At 46.8% G+C, this 22,171-nt stretch overlaps 1 protein-coding gene across 2 annotated transcripts in view; it reads left to right on the top strand.

Annotated features, from left to right (window-relative positions):
* Positions 1–22,171, top strand: part of Tmem132d (transmembrane protein 132D) — a 651,137-nt gene that overhangs the window by 148,640 nt on the left and 480,326 nt on the right. The window contains exons 1-2 of one of the 2 annotated variants that reach the window (XM_031338041.1): positions 10,900–11,032; positions 12,579–13,464. In XM_031338041.1, coding sequence (XP_031193901.1) covers positions 10,972–11,032; positions 12,579–13,464 — 947 coding nt within the window. In that variant the 5' untranslated portion in view covers positions 10,900–10,971. Of the gene's footprint in view, positions 1–10,899; positions 11,033–12,578; positions 13,465–22,171 lie in introns of those variants that run through there. The other variant, XM_031338040.1, reaches the window with a different exon arrangement.

Below are 22,171 nucleotides of genomic sequence, written 5' to 3'. Positions count from 1 at the left end.
ACAATTCCTCACTCAGACTCTCTTCCAGCTGATTCTAGGTTATATCAAGGTGACAAGAACACACCATTGCAGCCCAGGTTAAAATGTGAGGTTTGACTGGTAACCATTGTCATTTTGGGGGGCATAGCCCTCTTCAGAGAAGTTCTGGTGTTTATTTGGAGTCTGACCTCGTACCTTGTTGAATGACATGATGCTCATCCTGCCTTCTGGCTCCTCTCCCCTTGTTCTCTGTCTTTTCTCCTCTGTTTCTGTGACCCCGCCTCTCCTTTTGACTCCTCTTCTATCATATGCGTGTCCCTAAGTAAGTTGGAGGTGAGAGACAGACATAGCCAGGGTGCAGATACAACCACGAGAAACAGAAACACCTATAACCTGACATCCTCACAGGTCTGTATCCACTGTGACTCCGGTATCTTTCTTCTTTGCTGCTAAAGATATGTCCTAAGAGCCTAGAATCACAGTTTGTATTTAGACACAGAGCAGACAGACATAGGTCCTACCAGATAGACATTAGGACCTTTGCAAAGGATAGGCCAGGCACGCAGGACTTTCTGTGGAGGAGGGATGTTGAATTGTATAGGTAAAAGTCTAGGGTGAAAAAAAAAAAAAGTCTAGGGTAGAGGAGAATCAACCCTCCTGTATGATGGAATGGTTTCGTGTGTCTGCAAATGAGGCTACTCTTCTAGTAATGCCTGTCTCGTTTCAAAGTATAACACATCTCTCTTTGCTTTAGAACTGGAAAAGCTGGGGCCAAGAGATACGGTGCACACCTACAGTCCCAGTATTCAAGAGGCTAAGGTAGAAGGGTAGAGAGTGCAGGCCAGTCTGGGGCTGTGTAGAGATACCCCATCTCCAAAGAAAATAACACATTGGAAAAGCTGGGACCCTTACCTGGTCTTGGGTCTATTACTCAAGAGTCCTTTGTCTTATTCCTGGTAAGAAACATCTTTCTGCACATGACTACCCTTCTCCTGCAGCCCAACCCCTTCCCCTTTTCCTCTCCAACTCTGTTCTTTATTCTTTCAGGAAGCATGGTGTATGGCTTATATCACTCAAAATGATTTTGCCCTCAGCAGACAGAGAAGAGAGTTGTTCGTGTTTATTTTTTAAGCTGCTCAATCCCTGAACAAATTAAACATTAATATAAACAATTTAAATACTGATGAGATGTGACAGTCTGATAGTTTTAATATAAAGTCACTTAATGACATTATTTTTTTTTTCGGTACGCTGAGAGATTTCAGGGGAGTGCTAGGTGGGAGGCCACTTGCCTGATGGGTCTGAGACTAACAGGTAAGTTGAGGCTCAACTTGTGCCTGGTGTCCTCTGCCTAGTCTAGATCCCCTGGCCTTGCTGGTAACTCCAGAGCAAGGTGCTTGTCTGTGGGCTTAGGGCCACTAACCTGTGATAGCCTCTGAGTATTTTTCTCAAGCATCCTCTATTTTCCCATTTCTTTCTCTTTTCTTGATAAACATTTCTTTCCCAGTTAAGAGGGAGCCAGGCAAAAGGTATAGCTGCTACAAACAAAACAGAACAAAACAAACAGAGACCATCCAAACAAACAGACCGAGAGCTCTCATTTCAAGGGGAATAGAGAGAGTTTATTCTGGAATCAAATCTGAGTGACCGTAGCCTGGAGTACAGACTCAGATCTGTGCTTGTCGGGTTTTATGTCAATACAAGGTAGAGTCGGCTTGGAAGAGGGAATCTTAATTGAGGAATTGCCTCCATCAGATTGGCCTATGCACAAGTGTGTGGGTACTGTATTTTAGTTGCTAATTGATGTGGGAGGATCAAGCCCACTGTCGTCAGTGGTCCTGAATTATATAAGAAAGCAGGCTGAGCAAGCCAGGGGGAACAACCCTGTAAGCAGTGTCCAGGTTCCTGCCCTGACTTCCCTCCATGACATATTAGAGCTAGAAACCAACCACTGTAGTCAACCCTCATCCCCTAGTTGATTTTGGTTAGTGTTTTATCGCATAGTATATGGTGGTGTACTCCTTTAATCCCAGCTATTTGGAGGCAGAGGCAGGCAGATCTTTGTGAGCTTGAGACCAGTCTGGTCTACATAGCAAGTTCCAGGACAGCCAGAACTATACGGATAGACCTTGTCCTGAAAAACAAAATGAAAACCATACAAAATTCAGACTAGGACAAGGTTCCCCCAAATTCTACTTCCCAGAGGCAACTGTTTCATAAAGTTTGTAAGGTAATAGAACAAAGAAAGTAGTGCATCAAAATATTTGTCAAGTTCATCTGGGAAACCTAGGGTAGGTGGGGAAATCTCTGCTATTAGGTGGGGAAATCTCTGCTATTAACCTATGTCACATCGGAGGGCATTCTTAGCTTTGGGGTTGGGAGAAGGTAAGGGTGTCCTTGTAGATTGCCAAAGGACTGACCTGATAGTTACAAGGATGCTATGTCACACAGAGGTTGGCAATGCATGACATTGGGAGTTGTCACATAGCTTGAGATCATTTGATTTCTCATCTCTATAATCATTGATGATCTAGTCAGTCTTGTGAGACATTTAAAATGGAGATTATTTTTTTTTCTGGGAGTCCCAGTCACAAAGTTTTCATGTCCTTGGCACAAAACTCCAGAGTCACTTCCTGCAGTGGTCTGAGTCTCTGTGCGGTTGGTTGTGTAGACTTCTCATCGGATCTTTGGCTGGCTACACCTGGCACTGCACAGAACAGTCTCAAAACATTTTATTTTGTAAGGACAGGATCTGAGATGACAAAAGCAGGCAAGGAGAAGGGGACATGCAAGATATTCTGTGTGTCATTGAATCATCCTTTCCATGAAACTGGAGACACTATGTGCATCCCTTGAGCTCTGCTTGGGGACCCTTGCATCTGACTCTTGGCAGCTTTCTTCCCCGTGATTCAGAAACCATCTGTAGGCCAAAATGGATAGTGTTATGCGCTCACTTTTATTAGTGACTAGCCTTGTCCTCAGCCTCTTGTGGACAGGGTGCTCAAACTAACTTTTCTGGCAGGTCTCTGATCTATGTGGTCAATGAGTTTACACTTGACTTTATTGTTTTGTTTCATTTTGTTTCTGTTTTGGCTGTCCTGGGGGTTGAACCAAGGGTCTCTTGCATGCTAGGCACGTTCTCTACTTTCGAGCTAAGGCCTCAGCTTCACATGACTATTTGAACTATGGTCCCTTGAGTGTCTCTCGTATACATTTGGTCACCAATCGCATTAGAGTGGAATTCTTGCCATGAAACTCAAGTTTTGTCCCCCAGGTAGGGGTGCTAGAGGCAGCAGTGAGAATACATTGTGTCTATTTCCATAGGTTTCACATGAGGATAGGATGTTCTGTATGATGCTGGGATCTAGAAAAGGTTCTGTGGGCATACTTGGAATCTGCATTTGGAGGAGGACACTCGGTGATGGTACAGAACGGCAGGTTTTCAAACCACAGTAAAGGGCTGGGGAGATAGTGAGGTAGGTAAAGAACTTGCTTTGCACGGGCAAGCATGAGGGCAAGCATTTAGACCCTCCGAAACCATGAAAATTGGAGACAGTAGCACATATTGAGTGAATCTGTGGTGGGGTAGGAGGTCGAGAAAGGAGAATCACCAAAACCTTGGCCGCTTCCTTCCTATCTTAACTTGTTCCGGGCTCTTCATGGTGCTTCCTGCTGCATGGGAGTGTCCCGCAAGCATTCATTTCCCAGCCTGCTCTTCAGTCCCCGCTTCCCTGAGAGCCTCAGCCTCCTGAGGCGAAATAGACCTGGCTCCCATGAGGTCCTCAATCCACAGCACAGTGTGACACTGATACTTGTAAAAAGGCCCAGTGGATGAATTAAGGCAGAAATGTACTTCATCCTGCTATATATGGAGCTTTCATTCTCCAGACACACGTATCTTAGCAAGTTACTCGTGATGCTTGGATGCTCTGTGCCCTGGAATGTACCTGGGTTCTGGGTCCTACATGAATTTGCCTTCCTCACAGTATACGTTGAGAGGCTTAAGTAAGCACCGGCTTCTTCCATCATTCAAGCTACTGACATGTCTGAGATCAACCCGCTTTAATAATATCTAAACCACGGACACAGAGTGGCTCAGGAGAGTGTGTGCAAAAACTATGCCACGTCCCATCTGTGAGGCTCCTGATAGAGCCAAGGTGGTGGTGGGGAAGGCACACCTTGTGCTCTGGGGGTTCCAAAGACCATCTGTGGCTGTCCAGGCTGGTGTTTTCTCAGTTTAGGGATGCTAACATGCCCCAAGTGTTTTCACCACCTCTGCACTGGCGCAGCAGCCTACGGTGATTCAGGAAGCTGGTAGACTATCAAGAAATGCCATCTTCCAGTCTCAGCCTAACGCCCAGGGGTGACCAACCTTTTACTAATGTCAGCTATATCCAAGGGTGTCCAACCCACAGCCCTTGGATCGGGGTGGGGGGGTGGTCATGTGTTTGTTCTGCATGCATTATAACATGATGCCTTGTGTGTGTATGTATTGTGCTATATGGTATATGTAAATGTATGTGTGCATTTAATGTGGTATGTGGTTTGTGTGCATTTATGTATGTAGTATAGTGTGTGTAGTGTGTGTGTACATATAATGTGATATGCAGTCTGTGTGTATTTGTGTGCATGGTATAGTGTGCGTAGTGTGTGTGTACATATAATGTGCTGTGCAGTTTGTGTGTTTTTGTGTGTACAGGATAGTGTGTGTAGTGTGTGTGCACATATAATGGGTTGTGCAGTTTGCGTGTACTTTGCGTATAGTGAATAGTGTCTGTGTGTCTGTATATAGTGTGGTATGTATTGATGTATGTGACATGTAATTTGTGTTGTGTGCTGTATGTGCCGTGGTATGTCTGTTATATGTGTGTAGGTGTGTGGTGAATGTAGTTTGTGTTGACGTGGTGTGTGTGTTGTGTTTGTGTGGATGTGCTCCTGTGGTTGGGTGTTCTCTGGTTTTGTGCTCTTTGGGCGGGACACTATTTAAAATGCAAAGAGCACGGGAACAAGTCGCTGCTGAAATCCCAGCGTGCTTTACTGAGAATCAAGTTGCTTAGAGCCCAATAGGTGTAAAAGGCAGCCAGAATTCTACCTCGACAACGTGACAGCTGTGTGCTTTTGGACAAGTCACCTGCCCTCTCTGGTTCTACTCACCAGAAAATGGGGACAAGGGAAATGCCCCATGGGTGGGGCTTCGGAGATTTGCCTTCTTCATGTAAGACTGAGGAGCTACCAGACAGGGCAACCACACATGTGTCATTGCTGTATGAATAAATTTGCAGGGAGGGTAAAGGGAACTGCCGAACTACAGGATCTCTGGTGTGACTCAAGCATAAAAAAAAATGGATATTCTGCAGCACGGTGGAAGGCAGGCTGGGCAGAGGTGAGTACGGGTGATTGGAGAGGGGGTCTTGCAGGGGTCCCCTAACATGGCGATGTCCTTGAATCCTGTCTTCTCTCTGAGGTCTGATTAGGGAACAGTGCCTGGGGAGGTGGAAGGACATGAAGGATAGCAGGGAATGTTATGTAGAATCATAGCACAGTTCCCCAGGCTGAGAGTGCATGGGGCGAATCTGGAAGGTTGTCGGTGCGGAGCTGAGGCACAGGATGCTTGTGGATCTTGCACCCATTTGGATCTTCTGCTGAGATTTTGCCCTGTGTTCTCCTGGGCTGGAAGCCCAATAGGGGAGGGGACACACAGGACTGCATGTGTCCTCCACTCACAGTTGTTAATAGTCACCATGGAGGGGCCCATAGCTGCTTCCAATCCCCCTGAGTCAACAACTTGGAGCCTGGCTGTATGATGAGGATGTCCTGGACGAGGGAAGACATGGCTGTGAAGTGCTGGCTGTGGGTTGATGATGTTGAGACACGGGGCGGGGGGGGGGGGGGGGGGGGGGGGGTCCTTTTCCCTGTCGTGTGTCCTCATTAACCTCAGCTGTCAACTTTACATAACCCAGTAGAATCCACCTGGGGAGATGGATCCTCAGTTGCCCAGATCGGATTGGCTCACATCTGCATCTGTTGAGGATGTTGTCTTAATTGATGGTTACTATGGGAGGGCCCAGCCCACTGTGGGTGGCACCATCTGTGATGCTTTGTATATGTGTGGCCCAGGGAGTAGCACTACTTGGAGGTATGGCCTTGTTTGGAGTAGGTGTGTCACTGTGGGTGTGGGCTTTAATACCCTAGTCTAGTTGCCTGGAAGTGAGTATTCTGCTAGCAGTCTTTAGATGAAGATGTAGAACTCTCAACTCCTCTTGCACCATGCTGCCTAGATCCTGCCATGCTTTCTGCCTTGGTGATAATGGACTGAACCTCTGAACCTGTAAACCAGCTTCAATTTAATGTTGTCCTTAGAAGAGTTGCCTTGGTCATGGTGTCTGTTCACAGCAGGAAAGCCCTAAGACACCATCCCTAGGCATCAGTGTATGGGCTCTATAAGAAAGCTATCTGAGCATGAGCTGGTCAACAGGGTGAGCACTCTAGCAGTGTTCCTCCATGTTGTCTGTGTCAGGTCCCACCTTCACTTCCTTCATCGATGGATTGTGACCTCTGACAGATGTCTGTCCAAGGGCACTGCCTTGGACAAGGACAAGCCTCAGGAAAAAGCTCTGCTACTTCTGACTTCATAGATGGCAAACTCATTGGATCCCCACATGAGCCTCATAGCCATGAGGGATGGATTCTATAAGCCCCCAAACTGTCCCAAATCTGAAACCACCCCAGTTGCTTCTATAAAACAGAGGTGACTGAATTACCAATAGGGCCTCTAGGTGGCTCAAGGCCTTTCCTCTGATAAAGACTAGACAGTTCTGCTAGGTTGACTGTTGGCCAACACAACACGGGAAGGGCTACTGAGAACCAAAAAATCACCAAGGTGCCCTATTTTACACTTCATCTTAGGAAACAGAAAAAGAACATTTTCTGCATGGTATTTGTTTTCTCAGCATGCTCCATGGGGTATTTGTACTTATTAGAAGCCAAACCAGAACTAGGTGCTTGTATGTGTCAGGAAACCTGGACTATGCTGTTCTCTGCATGGGATTCGAGAATCCGGATGGCTCCTTGGGAATTTGCATTGTGTATGACTCTGGTTGTACCTCCTAGCTGATCCTTGCTGGTCTTTTACCTACAATCATTTTCCCTAAGTTGCTCATTTTGGACCAAGGAAAGAGTCAAATAGAATAGAGTTCTATGTTCCGGTGGCCATCTTCCTTGTTTCTGAAATGTTTTGCTCAAGGAGACAGTGTCCTCTCAAAAGTGTGAAGATTAGTATAAAATGTCTGTGAGTCCACTGATGAGCAGGTCATGTTCCATTCCATCATATAAGAAATCACAGCCATGATACTCAAACGCAAGCCAATTATTTTTCCTAGCAGGCCACTCATTTGCTTCTCCTGCACTCAGCTCCTTATTTGGCACTTGGCTCCTTTGTATATGAAATAAAATGGAATTCTTAGGTGATGGAAAGTGTCTCTCTGGAGACTGGAGTACAGTAGGTGTTCCAGCAGTCATTCTGTGCATTGTCACATGAGATGGGTACCATTTTATAGATTATGAGGCATGGAGAAGGAGGGAGGCAAGAAAGGAAGGCGAGCCCTCTAGAGATAACATGTGCTACACAAGCTTGAAAAGGAGCGTTGGGATCCCAGCTCTTGTGTAAGTGGTAGTGGGCTTGGAGGTCTACTTGTAAATCTGTTGCACAGAAAGCTGAGTCATTGGATACCCAGAACAAGCTGGGTAGCTAGATTAACCATACCAGCCAATTCTGGCTTCCATTGAGAGACCTTGCCTCAATGACTGTGGTGGAAATTGATTGAGGAGACTCTCAATCTAACCTCAGGTCTTTGCACACATGTATAAATGCACACTCTACATGCTCCCCCGTACATGCAGACACACATGTTGACACACACCATACACACACACACAGAGGCATATGCAAAAGGAAAAAAAGAAAAAGGTAGTGTGGTGGTTAGCTTTCATTAAATTGACACAGGGTGGGAAAGGAAACCTATATTAAGGAATGCCTCCATCATATTGGCCCGTGGACATTTTTGTGATTAATGACTGATGTGGGAGGGCCCATCCCACTGTGGGTAGAGCTACCCCTGGGCTGGTGGTGACCCTGGATGGTATAAGAAAGCAGGCTGAGCAAGTTATGGATAACAAACCAGTAAGCAGTATTGCCCAATGGCCTCTGCTTCATTTCCTGTTTCCAGGTTCCTCCCTTGACCTTCCTCAATAATGGACTGTGAACAGTAAAATCAAAGAGATCCTTGCCACCATAGACCTTAGAGGTGGTACTTCAGCAGGGAGGGAGGAAGAAAAAAGAATTACCTGGGAGCTGTTGCAGGTCTTGCTGAAGCATTTGTAGGCACTAGGCATCTGGGTTGGATACCAGGGTGAAAGACCTCTAGATGATTTTCAGACCAAAGCTGGAGTTATTTCCCCTCCAGTGCCCTGCCGTGACCTTTTCTTGCTTTACTGTTTTCCTGAATGGTATTAGAGGACCCTAAGTGGTTGACCTGGTACCGTGTAATTAGCTGCACAATTAAGTTTTGTGTCCCAGAGCAGTGGGGTCAGATGTTCAACAGGGAGGTTCAGGGAGGCCTGGGTGCACAGTGTTGATGCCTGCCCTGCTCTCTTCTGCACTTCTGACCTTAGCAGCTTCTAGACTGCATGGTAAGCTGGCTTGAGGCTGCTCAAGGCAGTCGCTCTGAGAAGTGTCAGATGTGTTTTGAATAATCAATGGGGTACCTTATAACACAGGGTGTCCCTTTAGGAATCTCCTGGCCCAGGGAGGGTCCCGTTATCTCTTCTCCTCTCAAATCCCTGTTAGTGGGATTATATCGTGTTCTCAGTGAAATAGAAGCATTGGCAGTCCTGATTACAGTCATGCTGTGGAGAAGGGATCTTGAAAAATCCTGGGGGAAAATATAATCTGCTTTTTGTATAGAAAAATGTATAACCCGCTTTTGTGCTCATTCACTCATTCATATTTACTGAGTGTCTCATGGTTGCTTGGGTGCTGTTCTAAAGAACTCAAGTGCTGTGGGAACACATGAGACACCCCACCCCTATTAGATGGCATGCACCCTACTGTTTAGTAGAGACTTACAGAGAAGCAGTGATGGGGGCTGGGGGTGCTGTGTAGGACACACATGGGGATGTGACCCAGAGATGCATTTTGAGACAGGTTTTAAAGCAGAAGTGGTCAGAGGCAGGATGGGATTGTAACTAACTGGGCTGCTATGGGGTGTGTCTGGGGGCGGGGCAAGGGACCCAAGAGGAGGGGGGAATCAGGAAGCTCCTCTCAGAGAACACATAGAAAGTACCTGCTTGCTCTTTGCGCTGACTTTCAGATGAGGAAACACAGGTCTAGGGAAGTCACAACTCAGGTTCCACTTCCAGAAGGTTAAAACACAGTGCTTCATTCATCAGGTAAGGCCTCTTGTGAAGCTTATGGTAGTAACTACCTCTTTCTGTGACAAAATCCCAGGCAAAAGCTACTACTTAAGGGAGGAAGGCTTATTTGGGCCCACTGTGTGAGGGTGCAGGCTGTCATGGTGAAGAGGCATGGCAGCCGGAGCATGAGGGAGCTGGTCCCGTGGCATCTACAGGCAGGAAGTATGGGGAGACAGGTGCTGGTGGGCAGCCTGCTTGCTTTCTAAGACCACGGCATGGCATCTGCCCACATTTAGGGTGGGTCTTCCCTCCTCTGTTAAAGTTTTCTAGAAACATCCTTATAGTCACCCCCAGAGGTCGATTTCTATTTCTGTGGTGATTCTAAATCCTTGAAGTTGAGAGTCACAATTACAACATTGAGAGAACCTTGATTTTTAAGGAAAAAAAAATGTTTACATGTTTATGCCTGTGCGGCGTCTGTGCATGTATGCACGCTGATAAGTATGTGGGCACATGTGGTTGGACACGCACAGGCTTGATATTGGTGTCTTCTTCAGTTGCTATCCACCTTACTAGGCAGGGTCTCTTGGTGAAGGTGGAGCCTATCAAACTATTTACCCAGAGATCTCCTGAGTCTACTCTGTGAGTGTGGAGATTATAGGCAGGTCACCCTGCCCACATGCCTTTTCCATACAGGCTCAGGGGAATCTGAACTCAAGCCCTTACATGTGCAAACACTTTATCCTTTGAGCCATCCTCCCAGTGTGCATATTTTGATATTTGAAAAAGAAATTCATATTATTAGGCTATAACCTATGAAACTACTGTCTGGGCCAGTCCTAAACCCCATGGATCAACAGCTCTAGATAGTTTGTCTTAACATAAACATGAATCTCGTCCTGCCCTGAGTTTGGTGACAACACTAAACAGAGATGTTTTTGTTGTTGTTGTTGTTATTCCAGTCTGCAAAGTGGGCTTGAACATTCCAGGTGTCTGTCGACCTGGCCTAGCTATAAACTTGTACGCAGCATGGCTTCTGTGTTCTCAGACCTGGACTGTAACTTCCATTAATTCTCAGAAGCATAGAGGGTTGGTGCCTTGCTGATTGTCCCATGTGCTATGTGTGACAAGTCCAGGGACTGTCTGAGTTCTGGGCTGTCCCTTGTTGCTCCTGATAGAAGTGGATCCAGACTCAAGGTGGCGCTGTGCTTGGGGGGAAGTGGTATGCTTTCGTGGGGATCACTGAAGCTGACCAGGTTGTTGGAGGGATGTCAGGGGCACTTCAGACTAACCAGGGATCATCGTGTGGCTGCTGCTGTGGTCTACCCTAAGGCTGGCACAGCCATGGGCAGGGCTACTCAAGCCAGTGGCTCCCTGGCTAAACGGCTTTTGTGAGTTGTATAATTTCTCAGTCTGGAATTTTTATCACAGAATGTAAGACAAACTGTAAAAATAACATGTTGGATTTTCTTAACCCCCCTACAGGGAGAATATGTTCCCTAAAGAGAAAAGAAAAATGTTTGTTGTTCACTGGTGGCAGAATGATCTTCACAAGTCATGAATATAATGCTTTAAATAGAGATGCTGCCTCGCCTTCTTGGCCTGAAGGTCCAGGCTACTCAAAGGACCAAGGCATGGCATGGTTAGTCCCTTCCCTGTCTCTGGAGAGCTCTCACCAACTCAGTTTCCAAGTCTCTTCCCCCTAGCTGGTATCTATCTGCTATCAATGGAATGTGGCATACCAAGATGCAATAAGACTAGGCGCAAACCCTCATATCAGGACTGGACGTGGCAACCCAGTAGGAGGAAAAGGGCCCTGGGAGCAGGCAGAGGAGTCAGGGACAGCCCTTCTCCTGCTGTTAGAAGTCTCACACACAGCCCAAGCTGAACAACCCCAGCATGTATGCAGGGGCAGAGCTCCAGTTTCCCTGCAATATTTATGCTCTGAAGAGTAAGCCACTTGAAGGTCTTCTTATGCCTACTTTGTTGTTGTTGTTGTTATTCAAATTTTAACTATTTACATGTTCAACATTTATGGGTGTCATATGACAAGTTTTTCTCTCTAGCTCTAGGGGCATTATGTTGCGTCTTTTCCCGGGGAGATGTAAACAAATGCCTATTCACCCCAGGTAGGGCACTAGCAACCAAAGGAAAAAATTATTTCCATCCAAGTTAAGCTTGGTGAACCACTAAGTTTAGTAGGGTTACTCACAGAAACCCAGGTGACCAAAGGGCAACTTCATCACTGCAAGATCACCATATGGGTGACAATCCTCAAAAGATGTGTCCCTGGAACTCTGGACCCATATTGCAAACATCTCTACCAAAAATAATAAGCTTATGGCCCAGAAATCCTGCCTCCAGACAGGGTGTCTCTGTGTAACCCTGGCTATTCTGGAACTAGCTCCGTAGACCAGGGTGGCCTCGAACTCAGAGATCCACCTACCTCTGGCTCCCAAGAGCTGGGATTAAAGGTGTGTGCCACCGTGCTCAGCTGATAATATTCTCTTCTAGGAAAGGTTTTCTGCTTATGGAAGCTTGGGCAGGTCCTGATGTGTCTTGTACAAATTCTTACAACCCTTAGTGAGTTTTGTGAGCCTCCTATCTCCTAAGAAGTACTATTTAAGTCTGGAGGAAATATCTACCCATTTGTTTCATCTACCTGTGCATGTGCATGTGTATGTGTGAGCATACACATGAGTGTGCACATTCATGTGGAGACCAGAGGTCAATATCACATGTCTTTCTCAATCTTTCTCCATGTTATTTTTTGAGACAGGGTCTCTCATAGACCCTGACACTCACTGATGGAGCCAGCCTGGCTGTCCAGTGAGCTCCAGGGATCCTCCTGCCTCCATCTCCTGAACCCTGGACTTACAGGCATGCACCACTGTGCTCAGCTTCTTTTTGGTTATGAGCCTAACCTTTAATGTCTGAACCACCTCTCCAGCTCATTCAGCTTCTTTTTAATATGGGATGTGGGAATGGGAATTTCTTTTCACCAGCTTGCAAGTCATCTCCCCAACTCCTTTACCTCTACTTACATCTTATTTCCCTGTACATTGACTTGATTCAAAGGAGAAACACTGGATAGTTCAAAATTGCATCCTGGGTCCAAAAATGAAGCTGTGGGTGGTTACCCTGGGGTCTCAGGATCACTAACACCTGCCCTTGGTTCCTCCCAACAGTGACGGAAGGCCGAGGGATCCTGGAGAGCATTCAGCGGTTCTCACTGCTGCCTACCTACCTCCCAGTCACCTACCACATCAACAATGCTGATGTCTCCTTCTTCCTGAAAGAGGCCAACCAGGACATCATGCGCAACTCCAGCCTGCAGTCGCGGGTTGAGTCCTTCCTGATCTACAAATCCAGGCGACTGCCGGTGCTCAACGCCAGCTACGGGCCCTTCTCACTCGAGCAGGTAGTGCCCCAGGATTTGATGCTGCCTTCCAACCCATTTGGATTCACCAACACGTTCTCCCTTAACTGGAGGCTGAAGGCCTACATCCTGCAGGAGAAAGTCTACCTAAGCCATCCCAAAGTGCAGGTGCTCTTTCACATCGTGGGCCGAGACTGGGATGACCACAGGGACGAGAACTTGCCTTGCCTGCGGGTCTTTGCTTTCCGAGAGACCCAGGAGGTTCGAGGCAGCTGCCGGTTGGGCGGAGCCCTGGGGCTGTGCGTGGCCCAGCTGGAGATGCTGCCCGGCTGGTTCAGTCCCCCATCGGTGGTGTCTGGGCGCAGGAGGCCCACGGAGCAGCCAGAGGGGAGTCCCGTGGAACTGTATTACGCTGTACAGCCAGGGGGTGAGCGAGGTGACTGTGCCAAGGAGGACTTGAGAAAGAATGGTGGTACTCCAGCAGGCCACAATGATGTTGATGAATCCAGTCCCCCTTTGCATAGAATTGGGAGTGTCTTCCTTCGGGAGACCCCCAGCAGCCCACCTTTGAAGGAGCTGCGTTTGGATAGCAACGTGGCCGTTCATTATGTCCCTAAGACTGTGCGACAAGGAGATATACTCACCTTCCCTATCTCTGTCTCCAGGAACTGCACGGAGGATCGCTTCACACTGAGGTGAGCGTGTTCTCATTCTGTCTACTGCAACCCCAGACATCCAGCTGGGCTGCGGTGGAACTGCCTGTAGATGTTCACATGCTGTATTCTGTGAAACATAAGGGTTAGTTGTAGTTCTGGCTGCCCACTTAAAGAAGGGCATATTATTTGTGTGTGTGTGTGTGTGTGTGTGTGTGTGTGTGTGTTTGTGTGTGTGTGTGTGTGTGTGTGTGTGAGATGCACATAAGAGGCCATTGGTGTCATTCTTCAAGTGATGCCCACTTTGGTTTTATTTTGAGAAAGAGTATCTCATTTTCTTGGACTTGCTGGTTAGGCCAGTTGGCTGTCCAGTGAGACCCTAGACTCCTCCTTTCTCCACCTTGGAGCATCGGAGTCATTGAACCATGAATCTTTAGCACTATATCCTGCTAATTTCCGTGGATTCTGGGAATCACACTCAGATTCCCATGTTTTCATAGTGAATGCTTTTTACTGACTAAGCTATCTCGCCAGCTTGGAAAATATTTTTTAAAGACTTATTTTATTTTAATTGTGTGTGTGTGTGTGTGTGTGTATCTATGCCCAGGTGTGTGCATATGAATGCAGTACCTGGAGAGGCCAGAAGGGGGCATTAGATCATCCTGCAGCTGGAGTAATGGGTGACTGGTAGCTACCAGCTGTGGGTTTCAGGAACTGGATTAGAGTACACTGGAGGAGCAGCAAGTACTTTGAGCTACTGAGCCATCTCTCCGAGACAATAAGATAATTCTCAGTAATATTAACGAAACTCCCAGGCTGTCACAGAAGCGTCAAGTATGTTCTTGGGATCCCTTGGCCTTTGTGAAGTTTGTCACCAAGCTTCAGGACACTGAGGGTTCCTCAAATCAACCACTTCCCAACTGGGTCTTTAGGCACCTTGCAGCTTCAGCGAATCTGCAAACTCAGTTGCGACAGTTGTCAGGGAGGAAGGAGAACGTGGCTCTGCCAACTCAGACTCTATTCCAGACAGGCGGGCTCCAAGTATAAAGTGGTACCAGGCTTAACGTTGTCATTTTGTTTCTCCCTGGAAATAGAATGTGCCGTTTAAAAAAAGAAAGGAAAGAGCATAAAGGGAGAATAAACTGTGGTGGGATCTCGGGCGCCTTACATAAGGTTGGAGCAAAGAGGAGACATTTAAAAGAAGCACCGAGTACTTTGGAAAGATGCTCTGGAATTCACGTTGGAACATGTTAGAGGAACTTGCCTTGTGTCAGTTGTGATATGACGAAAGCCTTTAGCTCCATGTTAAATGTAGGTGAATGTGGCTGCAATAATTAATTAACACAAGAGTTGCTGGCTGAACAGCAGTGTCCCAGCAGCGTGACATGACTTGGCCTGCTGTGTGACACTGCTTGCTTTCCTCTTGCTTTTTAAATCTATTCTCTTTCATCTTTACCTCTCTCTCTCTCTCTCTCTCTCTCTCTCTCCTCTCTCTTTCTCTGTGTGTGTGTGTGTATGTATATGTGTGTGCACACGTATGCACCACATGAGTACAGTGCCCACAGAAACCAGAAGAGGCTAACAGATCCACTGGAGATGGGTTGTGAGCTGCCCGAAAATGGATGCCCAGAACCGAACTCTGATCCCCTGCAAGAGCATCAAATGCTTTTAAGTGCTGAATCATCTTTCCAGTTCCCGACACATTAGGTTTATTGTGATCCTTGAGAATATGAATATAACCACATGTGGGGTCCATGATGCCTGTGGATTTTCAGGTTCAGTAACTACTGATTTGATTTCAGATTCTCATCCAAATTTGTAACTCCTCTTTCTTTTCTTCCCTGTCTATCCGTCATCCACCTGTCCATCCACCCCTCCACCCGTCCATCCATCCATCCATCTATCCATCCATCCACCCATCCATCCACCCATCCATCCATCCGTCCGTCCGTCCGTCCGTCCGTCCTTCCGTCCGTCCGTCCGCCCGTCTGTCTGTCCATCCATCCATCCATCCATCCATCCACCCATCCATCTACCTGTCCATCCATCCATCCGTCCATCTGTCCGTCCGTCTGTCCTGTCCGTCTGTCCGTCCATCTGTCTGTCCATCCATCCATCGATCCATCCATCCATCCATCCACCCATCCATCCATCCGTCCACCCATCCATCCATCCACCTGTCCATCCATCCATCCATCCATCCGTCCGTCCGTCCGTCTGTCCGTCCGTCCGTCCGTCCTTTTGCTTTAACTCACAAATTTAGGTTGAGTTGATTCTGAACTGGCATCAGGGGTTCTTTTTTTTTTTTTTTTTTTTTTTTTTTTTTTTTTACTTTAACTAAAGCAGCAGACATTAGTGAACAGCATTTATTTAATGATTGAATTTGGCCAGAACTGGGAGGTAAAATCCTTGGCTCTGCTTTCTGTGCATCTGGGGATTAACTAAAGGGCCGGGGGTGGGGCTGCGGTGTGGGAAGTCATCTGCGGGCCTGTGGCCATACTTGTGCTTCATTTTGCCCCCATCTGGCAGTTTATGCTGCAGCTGGACATAAGCCCTCTCCATGTTTTGCAAGTGTGTTTTTCAACGTCTGAATTCAGCAGCCGTATGTAGTATCCTTAAAGGTGGCTGGTTATAGAGAGAAGTCCTTTGTTTAGAAACCATGGCTTTATAAAAAGGGAGGCCTCAGGCTGGAGAGATGGCTCTGTGGTTAAGAGCACTCGCTGATCTTCTGAGTTAAATTTCCAGCACCCACAGGGTGCCCGCATCACAACTGTCTGATGTAGTCTTCCTGGCTGCAGATGCACATGCAGACAAAGTACCCATGTCCATAAAATACAATAAATTTTAAGAATAAAAAAAAAAAAAGAAATAGGGCATGGAGGCACATGCCTATAATCCCAGTAGCACTCAGGAGGCAGAGGCAGGCAGATCTCTGAGTTCAAGGCCAGTCTGGTCTACTGAGTGAGTTTCAGGACATCCAGGGCTACACAGAAAAACCCTGTTTCAATAAATGAGTAAATAAGTAAATAAACACACAGAGACAAACAAACAGAAAAAGGAAGAAAAGGGGTCCCTGCTCTCCTGTGCATTTATGCTGGTCATGGGCTGGTGGTTGGATTCCTGGGCCAGAAGAGGAATCTTACTGTACCCTAGGCTTTGGCCTCAGAGAGTGAGCTCTTGCAGCCTTTTCTGGAAACATCTCCGTGTGTGTTTGTGTGTTTTACAATGGCTCGGGATCTTGTCACCATCCTCAATATAGTAAACCTGTCCTCTGCAGTCCTGAGTGAGATCAGCTCCCTTTGTTCTCCAAGAGACCAAAAAGGCATCCCCATTGCTGGGTCACACAGCCCATGGGGTTAGGTTTGGGCCTTGGCACATTCAGAAACAATCACATAGTATCCATGTAGGTTTGCTTGTTGGCTCTAGTTGTAAGTCAAAGCTTGGGTGATTTCGGATATAGAGAAAAAGTACATGTATTCAGAATCCATTCACTATGAATCTAGTTTTAAATGGGTTTTTTTATTCTTGAGATGTATGTATGTATGTATGTATGTATGTATGTATGTATATATGTATGTATGTATGTATTGTCTATTTTCTCCCTGAATTCCTCCCATATCCTCACAGAAAATACCCTCTCAACTTCATAAGTGCATGGGGATGGGTTATCCACTGGAGCAAGGGACACTTACCATTAGAATCATCCTCCAAAAAAAAAATTCTGCTTCCCCCTAACAACTAGCAACTGCTACTAGCTCCTCAGTAAGAGGTAGGGACTGGAGATTTCCCCCTCACTCCAGCTGTGGATTTTGACTGATGCTCTACATGGAACCATAGCTTCTTTGAGTTCATGGAGGCAGCAGCCATTTCATGGTCAGAGCACAGCATCCCGCAGCTCTCCCCACACCAACCTGTCGCCCCCTTACATCCTCCCTGCCTCCTCTTCTGTGATGTTCCCTGGCCTTTGGTGTTTATCTGCCAGTCGCCTGACATACTCCAATCTTGAGTGGATTTGCTCTGCTTATGTAAGTAGACACTTTAAACGTGGACCTGGTGATGGGGTGGGCTTGTCATTTGAATGTCCATAAATAGGGTTAGGCTTATCTGTGCCCGGGACCTCAGGGGAAGATGCTGCAGAGAGAATGTCTGAGGGGGTGGGGCTTCTATTCTGGGCACCAAATTATAAGTATGTTTTAACGATTGTCCCCCCATCCCGTGTGTGTGTGTGTGTGTGTGTGTGTGTGTGTGTGTGTGTGTTTGTGGCTGGGTGGCTGGGTGCTGGTACAGGGGTGCTTCTCATTGACAACAAGAAAGTGCCAATAGACAGCTGTTGTCTTATAACATCTTTCTAACCCTGCTGTTCTAGTCTTGAAGCCCCCATTGTAGAAGGAAAGCAAAGCACTTTCATTTCTCAGACATCCAAGTTCCTTTAAATCTCAGAAAATGTTTTTCTTCTCCTTGACAACTGAAGCGCCCATGACGCCTGGGCCCTTTGCTCTGAGATCCCACCCATCAATCCTTTCCCCATCCCCCGCTCCACAGAACACAAGGTTCAGAACCGCCAGTGGCTCAGATTGTACAAATGCCAAGCGGGAGATGGTGAACTTGAGGACCCTCTCTCCCTCCACACCATCTATTCATCTTTCCCCTATAGAGCCTGATTTCCTAAGAAGTGCTGGTCCTTAGGTTGGATGGGAGTTTGAAGCAAATATTTATTCAATGTCAGGGAATCTCATGTGGAGGACAGAGTCCGGAGATATAGAAGGCAGAATTAAGACAAATCAGGGCTCTTCCCAAGGGCCCTTCTCAAGATCATTGAGTGGACAGATCTCTCTTGATAATAATGACCATTATCAAAGATGGCTAACAGCTTGCAGAGGGCTCTGTAGTTTTAAATACTAAGTGAGATACCCAAGAGCTCTTTGGCAGTCATGCACCTACCACTGCTTCAGATTTCAGATGCCTTGGGAACAGGCGCATACAACAACGTGGGCCATGTGAACACAAGGGTCTGAGTGTGATCCCCACCACCCACAAAAAAAAATGTCATATGTGTTATCGCGTGGTTCAGTGGCCAGCTATTGTAGTTGAATCAGTATGCTTTCCATTTAGCGGGAGACCGTCTCAACAAGGTGGTTAGCTCCTGAGGAGCTGACCTCTCAGCTGAGGCTGACCTCTCACCTCCACACGCACAGAGAGGCACCCAAGCATGTGACACCCCCTCCCCAATCATGCAGGCATGCACACAGATGCATAACTGTTCATTAAAACGACCTTTGCTGGGGAGTTTCCTGCTTAGAAAAGACCTTTAAAAGAGAAAGCAAGAGTATAAAGAAAGAATGTTTGACATGTGATTAGTGAGTCAGGACGGAGGTATGTCTGGGGATGCCCTTCGGGTGCTGTATTATATGAGACAGGGTTCTCTAGAGGAACAGAACTTGTATAAAAATATATATTCTCATATATAATATATTGCATGCACTATATATATAAAGGGGGTTTATTAGAATTGCTTACAAGCTGTGGTCCAGCTAGTCCAAGAAGAGTTGTCTACCAATGAAAGGCTCAAGAATCCAGTAGTTGTTTAGTCCCCGAGGCTGAAGTTCTCGGCTGATCTTCAGTATATACCAGAATCCCAAAGAATTAAAATCTATTACAAATGAAGGAATGGACCTGCCCACAAGAACAGGAACAAGCAAAGAAAGAGGACAGGCTTATTTCATGTCTTTTGTATAGGCTGCCAGCAGGTGTGACCCGGATTAAAGGTGGATCGTCCCACCTCAAAAGATCTGGGTTAAAAGTAGCTCTTCCTATTCCAAACAATGTAATTAAGAGAAGCCTCCCTCATCAGTGTCCACAACCGCTCAGGTTTTACTTGATTCCAGATGTCCTCGAGTCGCCAACCAAGAAGAGCCATCACAGGTGGCTAGTGGCTTTACAGAGGACATGGGGCTTTCAGAAATTGGATGGTGATTGGCCTTGGGCTTCATTCATTCCCCCGGGGCTCCTATGGGTTGATTTCCACCTAGCAGTTTTAGTTTAAGTGGAGGAAGCCATGTTGCAACCCACAATCTTATCAGTTGTAGGCAACACATTCCATGATGGCTTAACTTACAAAAGTTTACTTAATGTAACAAACATTATGTAAAGGACTTCCTGGGTGGATACTGAGGGACTCAAGAGTGGACGACTAGGAAGGGTGTGGACAGAGCTGGTTCTGGCTGGGGCACTGAGGCTGGCACAGACATGTACCACGCCCAACCTGTCAGCTCCCTCCACAGCTCCTTGGCATTGGTGTATCAAGCAAAGGCCCTCACTGAGCCCCCAACCTTGAGTAATTCCTTGTCAGCTCTGAGGGACAGATACGGGACAGGCATGGCTTTTGGTGTAGAGGTGTTTGGGATACACCCAGACCAACCCCCGCAAGTGCCAAATGACATCTGTTAGACGTCTACATCCTAAGAGGGAACAACCTTTGGGCATGCCTGGGGCACACTACACTCCTGGCAATGCCACAGCATGGGAGAGCAGCCTACCCTCTTCAGTGGCCCAGTAGGAAACAGCCTCTGCCTTTGTTGCAGCAGAGACAGCAACCAGGTGTGGACAGTGACCACTCTAATCAGGGAAGTCCAGGTTCTCCTAAAGAGGGAGTTAAAAGCTAGGCGTGGTGGTTTGAATATGCTTGGCCCAGGGACTATTAGGAGGTGTGGCCTCGTTGAAGTAGGTGTGTCACTGTGGGTGTGGGCTTTAAGACCCTCACTCTAGCTGCCTGGAAGCAAGCCTTCCACCAGAGGTGGAACTCTCAGCTCCTCCAGCCCCATGTCTGCCTGGACACTGCCATGCTCCTGCCTTGATGATAATGGACTGAACCTCTGAACCTATAAGCCAGCCCCAATTAAATGTTGTCCTTATAAAAGTTGCCTTGGTCATGGTGTCTGCTCATAGCAGTAAAACCCTAACTAAGACATAGGTCACGTGACAAGTGTCTGCTACAAAATATTGAGTCACTGTCCTCACACTGCAGGCATGAGGAGACTGGAACTGGCAATGGATGATGATGGTAAAGTAACACTTATAGTGATAGTGGTGATGACGACGATGATGATGATGATGGTGATGATGATGATGATGGTGATGGTGGTGGTGGTGGTGATGATGATGATGATGATGATGGCGATGGATATGGACCCTAGACATGTGTGATTCCACATTCTCCTTTTCCATGTTGCATAAACCTTTCTATGTAAACTCAGCCTCATGTTGCACTGAAGTCAGCTCTGTTTGGTTGAAGAGTTGAATCCCTGCAATCTGATGAGGGGAACCAGCTAGAGCGAAGGGGAACACTTTATCCGCAATCCCTTTGTTCTCTAGAAAGTGAGTCAGGGCAGTTTCTGGGGCCTCTGTGGGGGGTGTATTCTTTTATTTATTCAATTCTTATTTATCTAGGAATGGGGGCAGAGATAGCAACATGAGAGGTAGGAACAAAAGCTGCTACTGGGGGGGCTAGCTAAATGAGAGACAGTAGCCTTTCCTGGTCTTCTGCTGTCACAGTCTTTGCTGTAAGTGGCGTTTTTTCAAATACAGGGCATTGTGTTTGCCCACTGGGACCACAGGGAGCTTAGGAGAATTGGCTCAGCTCATGAAGTTAGGCATGGTAAACAAGCACCTGCCTGAGTGCTGTCCCTCCTGTGCATCTTAGAAGGGTCCTTGAGACTCACTGAACCCCAGTTTCTGGACCCCTTCTTTGTTTGTGTGTATTGAGCATAAACAAAGAGCGAGGGGACCTCAAGCCCAGGCTGTCAGTGGATTCAGTACTCAGTAGATCAATTCAGCTGGTCATGAAATGCAGGGTGTGTGGGAAATGCAAACAGCTTAAGGTCACTTTGAACTCCCAGCATTGATTCGTTTTTTGAGAGAGTCCGCTGGTAAGTACATAAGTAGCGGGTCTCCTCTAACTTAAACTTCAAAGAATAAATACAGAAAGGAGCATGCTGGAAGCCACTTAGGAGGCATGTTCTTTGAGAATAACGTAGGAGGTGTCCAACCTAGCATATTTGAGAGCATGAGATACAGAGAGCTGGGTGATGGCTGCCTTTCCATTCCCTGCATCTGAAGTTATAAAATGCAAAACGTTTTCTTTTTCCAGTTTCATACGTGAGCATGTGTGTGTTGTGTGTGTGTTCATGGTTTTTCACGGGTGTTGACAAGTATGGGGGTGCACATATGTGTACATGTACATGTATGTGGAGATCCAAGGTTGATGTCAGGAGCCATCCTGTTTTATTCAAACTCAGAGCTGCCCAACATGGCAGGCTAGCTAGCCAGCTTGCTCCAGGGGTCACCTGTCTGAGGCTAGAATTACAGAAGGGCTGGAATTTATAGAAGTTTCTGGAATCCAAACTCAGTCCTCATGCTTGCGTGACAAGGCATTTAGCCATTGAGTAGTCTCCAGTCTTCCTAAGAAAAGCCATATTAGCATTGGTGGGTTGGGGCATGGACTAGGGTTGGGGCTGGCTAATGAGTCAGATATTGGGGGTGGGGACACAGACTACGGGCAGGGCTAGCTAACAAGGAGCGGGATGTTTGCTTTTTTGTTTTGTTTTGTTTTGTTTTTGTTTTGTTTTTTGTTTTGTTTTGTTTTGTTTTAAAAAACATCCACTATTATTTTATTATTTATTATTTTGCTGGTGGGATTGCAAACTGGTACAACCACTCTGGAAATCAGTTTGGTGGTTCCTCCAGAAATTAG

Source organism: Mastomys coucha, unplaced genomic scaffold (assembly GCF_008632895.1).
Source record: "Mastomys coucha isolate ucsf_1 unplaced genomic scaffold, UCSF_Mcou_1 pScaffold22, whole genome shotgun sequence".
In the NCBI taxonomy this organism is placed as follows: Eukaryota; Metazoa; Chordata; class Mammalia; order Rodentia; family Muridae; genus Mastomys; species Mastomys coucha.
This window is presented reverse-complemented; position numbering and strand designations above follow the sequence as displayed.